A 13,005-nucleotide genomic window follows, 5' to 3' on the forward strand; every position below is an offset into this window, starting at 1 on the left:
GTTTCTCCATGTTGGTCAGGCTGGTCTCGAACTCCTGACCTCAGGTGATCCACCCGCCTCGGCCTCCCAAAGTGCTGGGATTAGAGGTGTGAGCCACCGCACCCCACTGAGTTTTCCATGAAAATTCTATCCTATTACCATAGTTCGTAAAAGCTGCGGACAAGTGTGATGGAATGAATCCTATTAGCTTGTGTAATTAAAAAGTGATAGAAGACATGGGCCAGTGTCACTCTTATTCCAATCCAGAAACACTGAGATTAGTTGACTCTTCATCTTCTCTGTCCAATCTGTCACTATGTCCATGTGTCATTATTTTTCCTCCAAAATGTTCCTTCATCCTGAGTTCTTTGTCACCTAGTACCTGGACTACTATAGTAACCCTGCTCCTTGACTTCAGATTTTGTCTCTGCTAAATCAACTGGAATGTCCCCCCTATGTACCAAATGAATTCCCACTTTAGTTAATAAATCTAGATTGCCTTATTTCCCTTTGATACAACTAATTTCAGAATTCAACTCAAATATTATCTGGTTGTCTTTTTTTTTTTTTTTTTTTTGAGGCAGGGTCTTGCTCTGTCATCCAGGAGTGCAGTGACACCATTTCAGCTCCCTGCAGCCTCTGCCTCCCACCTCAGCCTCCCAAGTAGCTGGGACTTACAGGCACGTGCCACCATGCCCAGCTAATTTTTGTATTTTTTTGTAGAGACAGGGTTTTGCTATGTTGCCCAGGCTGGTCTCAAACTCCTGGGCTCAAGAGACCCACCTGCTTCCACCTGTCAAACTGCCAGGATTATAGGTGCGAGTCACCTCTCCCAGCCTGGTTGTCTTTAATTATTGTATGTTTCCTGCTGTGGGAACTACTATAACCAACTGTATGAGGCAGTTTGAAACTTACTTATATCCTGTCTGATACTGAGTTTGTTCCGTATGTAGAAGTCTGTTTCTTCTCTATTTTGAGTTCTTTACTGACAAGGACTTGTGAGGTGGCCCTGACCAGGTGGTAAGGTCTCAGTGACTGTGGGTGTGACTGGATTCAACAGTTGGAAGATACCAGGATTTGGCTGGGAGCAGTAGCTAATGCCTTATTTGTAATCCCAGCACTTTGGGAGGTTGAAGTGGGAGAATTGCTTGAGCCCAGAAGTGCCAGACCAGCCTGGGCAACATAATGAGACCCTATCTCTATTTAAAATAATAATAATAATATTTTTTAAAAAAGAAAATACTAGGATTTAACCCTGATCATGTGGATTTAACCTATAGTAATAGTGATGTCAAAACTCTGGGTTTCTATCCGGTTGCCCAAGAAACAGTTAATAGTTCTAATAGTTTTTTTTTTTTCTTTTTTTTTACTAATATAGAAAAATATCTGTTTCAGTTTCATAAATTTTGTTAAAGGCCAAACCGAGTTTCAGTCCATTCTCTTCCAAAGTGAATATTTTGGTTACAGCCATTTAGAAAGGAACTATGTATTACTGATAAAGTGTTTACTTCTTTGGCATTTAAAAATAATTTTTAGGAGTTTTAAAATGTTCCCTATGTTTCTGAAAAGTCTTGTGAGGTTTTTCACTTTACATTTGTCTCAGAATCATTGGTGCTTAGTAAATGCTCACTGAACAAACATGTAGAAGAGATTAGGTACCACTCTAACACTACAAAGAGAATTCTGAGTCCCGCCTTTTTATTTTAAAATAAATTAATGTGTCACCTTCACAGGAAGAAATACAAATAAAAGCTGGGCACAGTGGCTCATGCCTGTAATCCCAGCACTTTGGGAGGCCGAGGTGAGTGGATTACTTGAGGTCAGGAGTTCTAGGCCAGCCTGGCCAACATGGCGAAACCCCATCTCTACTAAAATACAAAAATTAGCCAGGCGTGGTGGCGTACGCCTGTAGTCCCAGCTACTTGGGAGGCTGAGGCAGGAGAATCGCTTGAACCTGGGAGGTGGTGGTTACAGTGAGCCAAGATCACGCCACTGCACTCCAGCCTGGGCGACAGAGTGGGATTCCATCTCATAAATAAATAAATACATAAATAAAAAAGAAATAAAAATAAAAGTTTTAGCACTGTCAAATGAAAAGAATGAGATTTTCAGAATCCTGATAACCCCAAGCATGTGAATTTCTGCTTAAGCACCTGTAGGCTTCCTGTTGTAGAGTGAGTGGGAGCAGGGCACTTTGTGAGTGGTGGTGTGGTTGTGAGCAGTCACCTCCTTTTTGTCCATTCATATGTTCCCTGTGCAGCCTGTTTCTCTGTACTTGTATTTACTGCAGGGAGTATTACTGGCCATCACACCGTGTGCAGACTAGTCTCTGTCTCTTTGCAAATGTGTGTCTGGTTATATGATAGAGCCAAATATAAATATCGTTTGGATTAGCTGTTTACATAATCAGCTGGCCCATAAATGTGTTTTTATCTCTTTCCTCTATTAACGTAGATAATTGAAAATTAGTGTGTCTTATATGCATTAACAGCAGGTCAACAGTCATCGTTCATTTCTTGTCCATCCTTTTTGGGTTCTCTCTACAGGTCAGGGACGTCAAAGATGCATCCCTGAGTTCTTCCTAGCAGGCAAGCGGCCGTGCACCAATGACATGGCCAAAAGCAATTCTCTTGGCCAGGACAGCTGTCAGGACTCCGAGGGTGACATGATCTTTCCTGCAGAGAGCAGCTGTGCACTGCCTCAGGAAGGCAGTGGAGAAGCATGGCTGGGCTCATCAGGGTCTGCCCCGCCCTCCAGGAAGCGGTCTCGGTCCTCTGAGGAAGAGAGTAACCAGGATACGGGGACCAGCCGGTGGGATGGAGTTTCTAAGAAAGCTCCGCGGCACCATTTGTCTGTGCCATGCACAAGGCCTAGGGAGGCCAGGCAAGAAGCAGAGGACAGTACGTCTCGGCTCTCTGCAGAGTCTGGAGAAACTGACCAAGATGCTGGGGACATGGGTCCTGATCCCATTCCTGACTCATACTATGGGCTTCTTGGGACCTTGCCCTGCCAGGAAGCACTGAGCCACATTTGCAGCCTGCCTAGTGAGGTCTTGAGGCACGTGTTTGCCTTCCTCCCGGTGGAAGACCTCTATTGGAACCTGAGCTTGGTGTGCCACCTGTGGAGGGAGATCATCAGTGACCCGCTGGTGAGTGAGTGCTGGAGTCGGGAGATGTTTCCTCTAAAAGCACGTAACTTTGCTTAATGCACGCTTCTAATCAGAGGATCTTTTCAGAAATGGTTTCCATTTGCCTTCAGAAGACATTCAAACTCCTTAGAGGCATTTAAGGCCTTCCGTGTCTGCCCCACCCTATGACTTTAGCCTCTTTGCTCACTTCCACTCAACACAGCTTCCCTGTGTTCTGTCTACAGCTCATCTGTTGTGCCCTGACCACAGACTGCACATTCCTTCTCCTCCTTGGGTTACTTTCATCCTCCCACCCTCCCCACCTGGAGGGTTCCTCATATCTCCCTTGACTTTTTTTTTTTTTTTTTGAGACAGAGAACTATTGCCCATGCTGGAGTGCCGTGGCATGATCTTGACTCACTGCAACCTCTGCCTCCCTGGTTCAAGTGATTCTCCTGCCTCAGCCTCCTCAGTAGCTGGGATTACAGGCGTGCGCCACCACACCCGGCTAATTTTTGCATTTTCAGTAGAGACGGGGTTTTACCATGTTGGCCAGGCTGGTCTCTGGAACTCCTAACTTCAAGTGATCTGCCTGCCATCGGCCTCCCAAGTGCTGGGACTACAGGCGTGAGCCACCACGTCTGGCCTGTTTTTTGTTTGTTTGTTTGTTTTAATGTAAGCATTTATAGCTGTAAACCTCTCTCTTAAAACAGTACAACAGCATTCATTGCATTTCATAAGTTTTGGTATGTTATGTTTTCATTTTCATTTGTCTCAAGATATTTTCTAATTTTCTTTGTGATTTCTTCTTTGACCCATTGGTTGTTTTAAGAATGTGTTTTTTGTTTTTTTGTTTTTTTGTTTTTTTGTTTTTTTTTTTTTTTTTGAGACAGAGTCTTGCTCTGTCACCCAGGCTGGAGTGCAGTGGCTCGATTTTGGCTCACTGCAACCTCCACTTCCCGAGTTCAAGTGATTCTTGTGCCTCAGCCCCCCAAGTAGCTGGGATTACTGACATGCGCCACCATGCCTGGCTAACTTTTGTATTTTTAGGAGAGATGGGGTTTCACCTTGTAGTCCAGGATGGTCTCAAACTCCTGGCCTCAAGTGATCTGCCTGTCTCAGCTTCCCAAAGTGCAGGGATTACAGGCATAAACCATTGTGCCTGGCCAAGGATATGTTGTTTAATATCCATATATTTGTGGATTTTTCAGTTTTCCTTCTGCTATTGATTTCTGGTTACATTCCATTGTGATTTAAAAAGATACTTCGTATAATAACTTAAGTGGTTTTTAAGTTTGTTGAAACTTGTTTTGTGGCCTAACAGGTGATCTGTCCTGGAGAATGTTTCATGTGCCCTTGAGAGGAATGTATATTTTGCTGTTGTTGGGTGGAGTATTCTGTATATGTTCGTTCAGCCCACTTAGTCCATAGTGCTGTTCAGATCCTCTGTTTCCTGATTTATCTTCTGTCTGCTTGTTCCATCCATCATTGAAATGGCGGTGTTGAAATCTCCTATTATTGTGTTGCTGTTTGTTTCTATCTTCAGTTCTGTCAGGGGTTGTTTCCTATATTTGGGAGCTCTAATGTTTGGTGCATATATATTTATAGTTATTATATCTTCTTGGTGAATTGACCTTTTTATCGTTATGTCCTTTGTCTCTTTTAACGGTATTTAACAGAAAAAATTGACTTAAAGTCTGTTTTGTCTGATAGTGGTATAGCCACAGCTCTCATATTATTTTGTTCCCATTGAAACCCTGAGCTATGTATACTAATGTTTCAGATAGGGAAACTGAAGCTATAGCTTTTCCCAGATTCTATAACAAGTTAGTGTTAGAACCAAGACCAAGACCCAGTTCTCCTAGTTTCCAACAAAAATGTGTGTAACATTTCTGCCTGATTTTCCTGGCTTTTGAATTGTGAGCTGTGATTGCTTTTCACTGGTAAAAGGTTATCTATGTGTTTGTGGCTTAATCTGCTTTTTTTCTTTCTATTTTTTTTTTTTTTTTTTTTTTTTGAGATGGAGTCTCACTCTGTCACCCAGGCTAGCGTGCACTGCGGTGGCTTGATCTCGGCTCACTGCAACCTCCGCCTCCCAGGTTCAAGTGATTCTCCTGCCTCAGCTTCCTGAGTAGCTGTGGGACTACAGGTGTGTGCCACCATGCCTGGCTAATTTTTGTATTTTTTTTCAGTAGAGACGGGGCTTCGCCATGTTGGCCAGGCTGGTCTCAAACTCCTGACCTCAGGTGATCTGCCTGCCTTATTAATCTGCTTTCTAATGGCCTTTGCATCATGTTATTTTGTTTTTTAACTACATAGTTCATTCCTTGGAAGAAGCTGTACCATCGATACCTGATGAATGAAGAGCAAGCTGTCAGCAAAGTGGACGGCATCCTGTCTAACTGTGGCATAGAAAAGGAGTCAGACCTGTGTGTGCTGAACCTCATACGGTGAGCTTTGCCTGTGCTGTAAGGAAGGCGTCTTTGAAGTCTTCCTTATACATCAGTGCTTATGGTCACCCTACTCATGGCCTCTCCCGTGAATGTCTTACAGATACACAGCCACCACTAAGTGCTCCCCGAGTGTGGATCCCGAGAGGGTGCTGTGGAGTCTGAGGGACCACCCCCTCCTCCCTGAGGCTGAGGCGTGTATGCGGCAACACCTCCCCGACCTCTACGCTGCTGCTGGGGTAGGTCTGGAGGCGCAGGAGAAGGCGGCATCTTATTTCACTGGAGGAAAGTGTACTGGTGATTCAGTTCAATTGAGGGTGACTTTATTTTTAATATCTGTATGTAATCTCTGAATGCTTCGAAGCATTCATGTTGTCATTGTCCCCGGTGGAGAAATAAAAGGCCATATAATTATAGAGTCTTAGATTTAGAGGAAATTTTAAAAAATCATTTAGTCTGATTTCCCATTTGGTTGAGGAATCCTCTCTGAAATATTTCTGAAAAGTGGTCATCTAGCCTCTGAACACTTTTAATAATAGGATTTCTTTACAAGACAGCACACTCTATTATCGACAAGTTGGCTTATTTGAAAGGGACAGAAAAATTAAGGGTCTTGCTATAGTCAAACAATGAGGTAATGGGAAGCTGGAAATAACCCTCAGTCTCCTTGAATCTCAGCCCTGTTGCTCCTTTTCCAGTTCAGGGGTTCCCAGATTTTATCTTCGAAGCTACGTGCAACCTCTGTGTGTGTTTTGCTGGCCACAGAGGGCTGGGAACCCAGGCAACTGCATTTCTCTTTCTCTTGAAGAAGATGGTGGCTGATGGTGGTGAAGTGGGTCCTCTTTCACAGGATGGTTGAAGTGAGAGGGGATGGGACGTTCCTTTCTTGGAATATGTTCTTTAACACAGAGACGTGTAGTAACTTAAGAATGGTAAAGGCTGGGTGTGGTGGCTCACGCCTGTTATTCCAGCACTTTGGGAGGCCAAGGCGGGTGGATCACCTGAGGTCAGGAGTTCGAGACCAGCCTGGCCAACATGGTGAAACCCTGTCTGTACCAAAAATACAAAAATTAGCTGAGCATGGTGGCATGTGCCTGTAGTCCTGGCTACTCTGGAGGCTGAGACAAGAAAAATTGCTTGAACCTGGCAAGCGGAGGTTGTGGTGAGCTGAGATTGTGCCACTGCACTCTAGCCTGTGTGACAGAGTGAGACTTCATCTCAAAAAAAAAAAAAAAAGTTGAAGATCTGTGTCCACTATTGACTGTTTCTGTGTAAGTAAGTGAACATTTACGGAGACATTGCTAAGAGGAGCATGCTGTCTTCACAAAATAAACTTTCCATAATTTCATATTTATTTAACTTACCATGAACAGTTATTACTAATAATAAATAGCAAGTTAACACCGTCATGCTGGAGAATTGCCAGATTTTATTTCCCCCAGAGCCTGCGTGTGGCCCTCTCCTATGTCTGCGTCTCGTGCCTCTTGGGTGGGCGCCCCCTGCTGGCCGTTTTGCTCTGGCCCTGCCAAGCACATATGGGCCTGAGAGCCCCCGTGGCCTGGAGAACAGGGTGGGGAGATGACAGGGAGCTCATATTTTTAGACTGTCTCTCTATCCAAGGTTCTATGTTAGATACTTCATCCATGTTATTTAATTAAAGAGAAACTAAGATCTCAAATCCAAAAGTGATGAGGAGTCTGGGGTGAACAGAAGTGTTCGCCTGTTTCCCAAATACCACTTGGAAAGTTTGGATTCAGTCCAGACAGTCTGTAGCCAGCAGCTGGACCCCCGGCTCGGCTTTCCTGACTCCTTCCTGCTGTGATTCGTATTAACCATGGCCTGTGGGCTGTCCCTCCCTCCCTGTGCACCTGGCTTGCAGGGTGTCAACGTCTGGGCCCTGGTGGCGGCTGTGGTGCTCCTCTCCAGTAGTGTGAATGACATCCAGCGACTGCTCTTCTGTCTCCGGAGACCCAGCTCCACGGTGACCATGCCAGATGTCACCGAGACCCTGTACTGCATAGCCGTGCTTCTCTACGCCATGAGGGAGAAGGGGATTAACATCAGCAATAGGTAATGCCCTGGGAGGAGGGGAGGGGATGCCGTGATAATGGGAGAGTCCCAGACGCGGCAGTAGGTCCAGCCCTGCCACTTAGCAGTGTTAGCACGTGGCAGGCTGTGGGACCCACCTGCTCCACCTCAGTGTCATCTTCTGAAGGAGCCAGGGGCTGAGAGTTTGATGTGGAAAGGCTGGTAAGAGCGTCTTATGAACGTGCAGTTCTGAGCAGCTGTGAGATACCACCAAGCCTGATTTTACCATCATGGGGCCTGCAGCCTTAGGGGAAGCCCTTTGCCAGGAGAAGCCTTCCTTATTCACCTGTGGCCTCGCTTCCCTAGGAAAATGTTAGGCTCTGCTTCCTCCGTATCCCACTTGTGGGATGGAAAAGACTCGTCCACTTTATCCTCCATGTGGGAGAGGCTGTCACGTGTGGGCTGCTGATTCACAGGGGCCCCGATGGTTTCCTCGGCAGGGTGGGGAGTGCCTGGGGGTTGTGTGCGTTTGACAAACGCCGAACACCTGTGCATGTCCGATAGTGGTCCACGAGCCGGTCCACTGTGACCGGCTTAGAGGAGTTAGAGGAGATTCCTGATCTAGTGAGGGAAGACAGGTCCTATGTAAGTAAATATGTGAAATGGCATTTTAGTGAGTAATGAGCATTGCACAGAAAATAGAACAGAGAGCTATGGGGGGAATGCTGCTTTAGAGGGGTGGAAAAAGCTTCTCTGAGCAGGTTTTGTCTGAGTGAAACCTGAGTGTGGAGGAGGAGCCGCCATTTCACAGCTGTGGGGAGAGCAGTTGAGAGAAGGTATACATGGCTTAAGGGCCTGAAGATGGGAATAATGAATTTGGGACATGTGAGGAAGAGAAAAAGTGCAGTGTGGCAAGGGTGGGAGGGAACACAAGATTGTGAAGGATGGACAGGGGCAGTTGAGGGATCTTATAGGCCCCGATTAGAAGGTAGAATAAGGCCAGGCTTGGTGGCTCACACCTGTAATCCAGCACTTTGGGAGACGAGGCGGGCAGTTTGCTTGAGGCCAGGAGCTGGAGACCAGCCTGGCCAACAAGGAGAAACCCTGTCTCTATTAAAAATAAAAATTAGCCAGAAATTTTTGGTGGTGCATGTCTCTAATCCCAGCTCCTTGGGAGGCTGAGGCACGAAAATTACTTGAACCCAGGAGGCAGAGGCTGCAGTGAGCCGAGATCATGCCACTGTACTCCAGCCTGGGCGACAGAGTGAGGCTCTGTCTTTAAAAAAAAAAAGTAGAATACAACTCAGGGTGTGCTGGGCAGCTGGGGAGGGCCTTGTCCATGAGCTGGAGTGATGGGGACAGGTAGATCTACTGTGCAGCCATCCTGGAGAAGCAGAAACCGTGGGGGGGGGGGTGGGTGGGGGAGGGGGGGGTCCCTTCTTCAGGGAGACTGGCCCCTGGAAGTTGCAAGCCCTGAGAGGAAGGTGGCTAGTGGCACCAGGGGAGTGAGTGATGCCCAGGTATCAGTGGCAAGGTACCAGGAGGGGACAGGATTCCCCAGAAATGTCCAAGAGTTTGCTGATGGCTGCCTTCTTGCTGCATCACCACAGGGTGGAGAGAACACTGTGGCGTCTCCTCTTAGGAGGACCCCAATCCCTCTGGATCAGGGCCCTGCCCTTGTACTCTCACCTAACATTAACTACTTCCTTATTCCACACACCACATTGGGGTAGCGCTTCAACACAGGAATTTCAAGGGACACACTTCAGTCCGTGGCAGTATGTATGTTGATTTTTGTTGCGTTTCCGTGTTTCTTCCTGTTTTTTCTGGGAGATAATATAATCACATCTGACATGTTGGATTATTAAAGGTATTTGTTGCATTGGAGAGGTCGAGGCTTGGAGATGGGCTCTTCTCGCTCCGGGGGTGGGGAGCAGTGCACTTGATTGTCAGGGGAGTGAGTCCAAGCTCACCCCCTGGTCTCCCCCACAGTCGAGGGGAGACTTGGAGAGGCTTTGGAATGGTGTGTGCCAGCTGAGTCTGACGAGTCTGACAATGTCCTGTGCCTCTGCTGATTGAACTTTGTCATCTTTGGTCCCTCTTGGTGACTTGGAGCCTGCTGTTTTCAGGTCCTTAGTAGTCAGATCTTGTTATCCATAGTGTAGTCCCTTTTCTTGGGACCGTAAAAGATAGAATGTGTTCATGCTTCTAAAGCAATGTCATGTCATAAGAAGTAGACAGTGGAGCCACCGAGGCTCAGAAAGAGGCTGGTGTTTTATCCTCAGGTGTAGTAAGTATCATTTAAACAAGAGTCTCAGTGCTAACAGCAGTGTTTCCCTGTGCCTTCCACTGGTCCTTACAGCTTTTCTGGTTGTCTCTTAAAGTCACAGCTGGTGCCCCTCATTCCCTGAAGAGCCTGTCCTGGTCTCTTCCTCCTCTTGGTGATACACACAGAAACTACACGTTTCCCAGGACTGTGTTATCTGAGAATGCTTTGCCAGCCATAGATATATTTAAATCCTTTTCTTTCTTTTTTCCATTGAATGGTGGTAGGTATTTTCTTTTTAGAAATGGGAAGGAGTTTAAATCCATCTGAGGAAAAATAAGATACAGATTGTGACTTGAATTTGAAACTTTCTAAATCTACTTTTTTTTCTGGTAGGATTCACTACAACATTTTCTATTGCCTATATCTTCAGGAGAATTCCTGCACTCAGGCCACAAAAGTTAAAGAGGAGCTATCTGTCTGGCCAGGGTATGTGTATATGTGGGTCAGTGTGTGTTTTGTCTTCTGTCCTTGACTCTTCCTCATACTGAAGGAGGGAGATGTTTTGCTTCACTTTAGCAACGTCATTGAGGCATAATGTGCATTGTATAAAATTCACCCATCCTAAGAGTGTAATTCAGTGAAATTGCCTGAGCTGTGCATCAGCATCATAATCTAGCTTTAGAACATTTTTATTCTCGTAAGGGGAGACCTTTTTTTTGGTCAGCTTTTGTTTATCCAGTTTGTCTGTTTGGTTTTTGGACAGCCTATCTCCTGGACTTTTCACGTCTTTCTGTTTTTTCTTATTTCTCTTTTGTAATGATTATAGCAAGAAAACCATCCAACTTACACATGAGCAACAGCTGATTCTGAATCACAAGATGGAACCTCTCCAGGTGGTGAAAATTATGGCCTTTGCCGGTAAGGGAACCCACATCAGGTTCACGAGGTGGTGGTTTTCTGCCTTTTCTCCCTACATCCCCTTCCCGCTACCCGCCAGGGCATCTTTGCTCTGATCTGTCATCCAATAATTCAATAACAGATCAAATAATCAATCTCAAAAGCAATTGGCCAAGGAATACTTGCTTCCCCGGACCACTCCATGAACATCCACAGAATTCCTGTTGAGACGGGTAGTTCACAGCAGTTAGTCGGTGGTGTAGATGCCCCCGGGATTGAGCCCAGCATTGTGATGTTTGCTCAGGCACTGATTGCTTCTGGAGAGGAAGGGCATGTTAATCCCCAGCCCAGGATTTCAGGAGCTCCCCAGTTTTGTAGGGTGATGTCTAGAGGGCCTGCCTTAGATTCGCTTTTAACTTACATTCATAAATATATTATCTACAAGTATCCTGCCTCAGTCAGCCATGCCAGTCCACTTACAGCCTCCTAAAGTACTTGGTTATTCTTTCATCACAGCCTTTGCTCGTGCTATTTGCTATTTTTTTTCTGCCTGTAATCCCTTCCTGCTCCTTTTGTGGCTAAATACCCTGCTAACAACAATGTATTAAATGCCTGCAGTGTGCCTGGCATGGTGCTGATCCTGAGAGCATTCCGTAAGGTTGCTTAGTTATTCTTGTTTTATAGAGGAAGAAACTGAAGCACAGACAGCCTTGCCCCGGGTTGAATAAGTGGATACGTGGTGGAGGTGGAATTCAAAGCTGGACTTGTCTCTCTCCAGAGACATGCCTTCCCCCTCCCTAACCCTCCCTTCCTGCCCTGAGGGGTCACTTTTGCCCTCGGGAACCCTACCTCTAAGGGATACCCACTTATTTCTGAGAAGCAAACTGAAGCTCATGAGGTCAAGGGGTCCGCCTGTCCTTTGCCCCTTGGCTGGAGCCTGCCCCAGCTGAGATCCCAGCCCACCTTCACCCGGCTTCGAATCTGCTGCTCTTTTTGTGGCACTACTTTTACCAGCACTGAAAAACTTGTCACTGTCCTGCTCTCAAGACAGAGGTGTGATAAGCCTGGACAAGGCTGATTGGGGATCCTTGGGCATGTCTTGTCTGGTCAGAGGGTCACCTCCTTTCCTCCTGGCTTCCCCAGGCACTGGGAAGACCTCAACCCTGGTCAAGTACGCAGAGAAGTGGTCTCAGAGCAGGTTTCTGTATGTGACGTTCAACAAGAGCATCGCAAAGCAGGCCGAACGCGTCTTCCCCAGCAACGTCATCTGCAAAACCTTCCATTCCATGGCCTACGGGCACATAGGGCGGAAGTGAGTACTGCTGTCACTAGTGGCACTGTTGCTGCTGGCACGGTCACGTCTTACTGTTTTCCCATGATGATCACATGTGAGCTTACACCACAGTGACCCTGAGGAGTGTAGTGCTGTTATCTCCACTTACAGGCAGGAAATAAAAACAGGTTTAGCCATTTGTACTTTTATCCTGTAGCAATATATTGTTTACATATAATGCTGTCTTGCTGAGAGGGGTGTTCTCATGGAACTGAGGCACAGAAAGTCAAAATGACTTGCTTACAGTTCAGAGTCTCACAAATCCTGATCAGTTGTTGGCTTTCCTTGGAAGGGAGTGAGGAAGACTCGGCCGAGGCACACTTGCCCCAGGTCTCCTGGATGTAGAGGCATCAGGGAACTCCGAGTGTCCCTCCAGGGACCTTCTGGAGCCCAGCTTCATGGTGGAATAGCAGTGTCTGCCATAAGCTGGTTCCTATTCTGGGTTGGTACACGTGAGTCCTGAAAGCCGTTTCCAGGCAGACATGGACCATGCAGAACTTTCTCGCTTTAAAACATTTGGTCTCGCCTGTGTGTGGCACTTGAAGCTACCTCCTGGTGACATTAGAGAGAATGGAGGGGACGTTCAATAGCACCGAGCCAGGAGAGCCATGTGCTGTTCATTTGGGATGGGTATTGCAGGTACCAGTCAAAGAAGAAGTTGAATCTCTTCAAGTTAACACCCTTCATGGTCAACTCCGTCCTTGCTGAAGGGAAGGGTGGATTCATAAGAGCCAAGCTCGTGTGTAAGACTCTAGAAAACTTCTTTGCCTCGGCTGACGAAGAGCTGACCATTGATCACGTGCCTATTTGGTGTAAGAACAGCCAAGGACAGAGAGTCATGGTTGAGCAGAGTGAAAAACTGGTGAGTGTCTTAAGTGTCTGAAGCGTTAGGGATCTGAGGATGAGGGAACGGGAAGCATTA

At 46.4% G+C, this 13,005-nt stretch overlaps 1 protein-coding gene across 6 annotated transcripts in view; it reads left to right on the forward strand.

Moving 5' to 3' along the window:
• Window positions 1-13,005, forward strand: part of FBH1 (F-box DNA helicase 1) — a 44,509-nt gene that overhangs the window by 10,222 nt on the left and 21,282 nt on the right. For all 6 annotated transcript variants that reach the window (XM_063610019.1, XM_063610020.1, XM_063610023.1 and 3 more), the window contains 8 exons: window positions 2,526-3,127; window positions 5,426-5,556; window positions 5,660-5,795; window positions 7,436-7,626; window positions 10,247-10,339; window positions 10,680-10,771; window positions 11,894-12,062; window positions 12,723-12,945. In XM_063610019.1, coding sequence (XP_063466089.1) covers window positions 2,526-3,127; window positions 5,426-5,556; window positions 5,660-5,795; window positions 7,436-7,626; window positions 10,247-10,339; window positions 10,680-10,771; window positions 11,894-12,062; window positions 12,723-12,945 — 1,637 coding nt within the window. The remainder of the gene's footprint in view (window positions 1-2,525; window positions 3,128-5,425; window positions 5,557-5,659; window positions 5,796-7,435; window positions 7,627-10,246; window positions 10,340-10,679; window positions 10,772-11,893; window positions 12,063-12,722; window positions 12,946-13,005) is intronic.

Source organism: Symphalangus syndactylus, chromosome 10 (assembly GCF_028878055.3).
Source record: "Symphalangus syndactylus isolate Jambi chromosome 10, NHGRI_mSymSyn1-v2.1_pri, whole genome shotgun sequence".
NCBI classification, from domain to species: Eukaryota; Metazoa; Chordata; class Mammalia; order Primates; family Hylobatidae; genus Symphalangus; species Symphalangus syndactylus.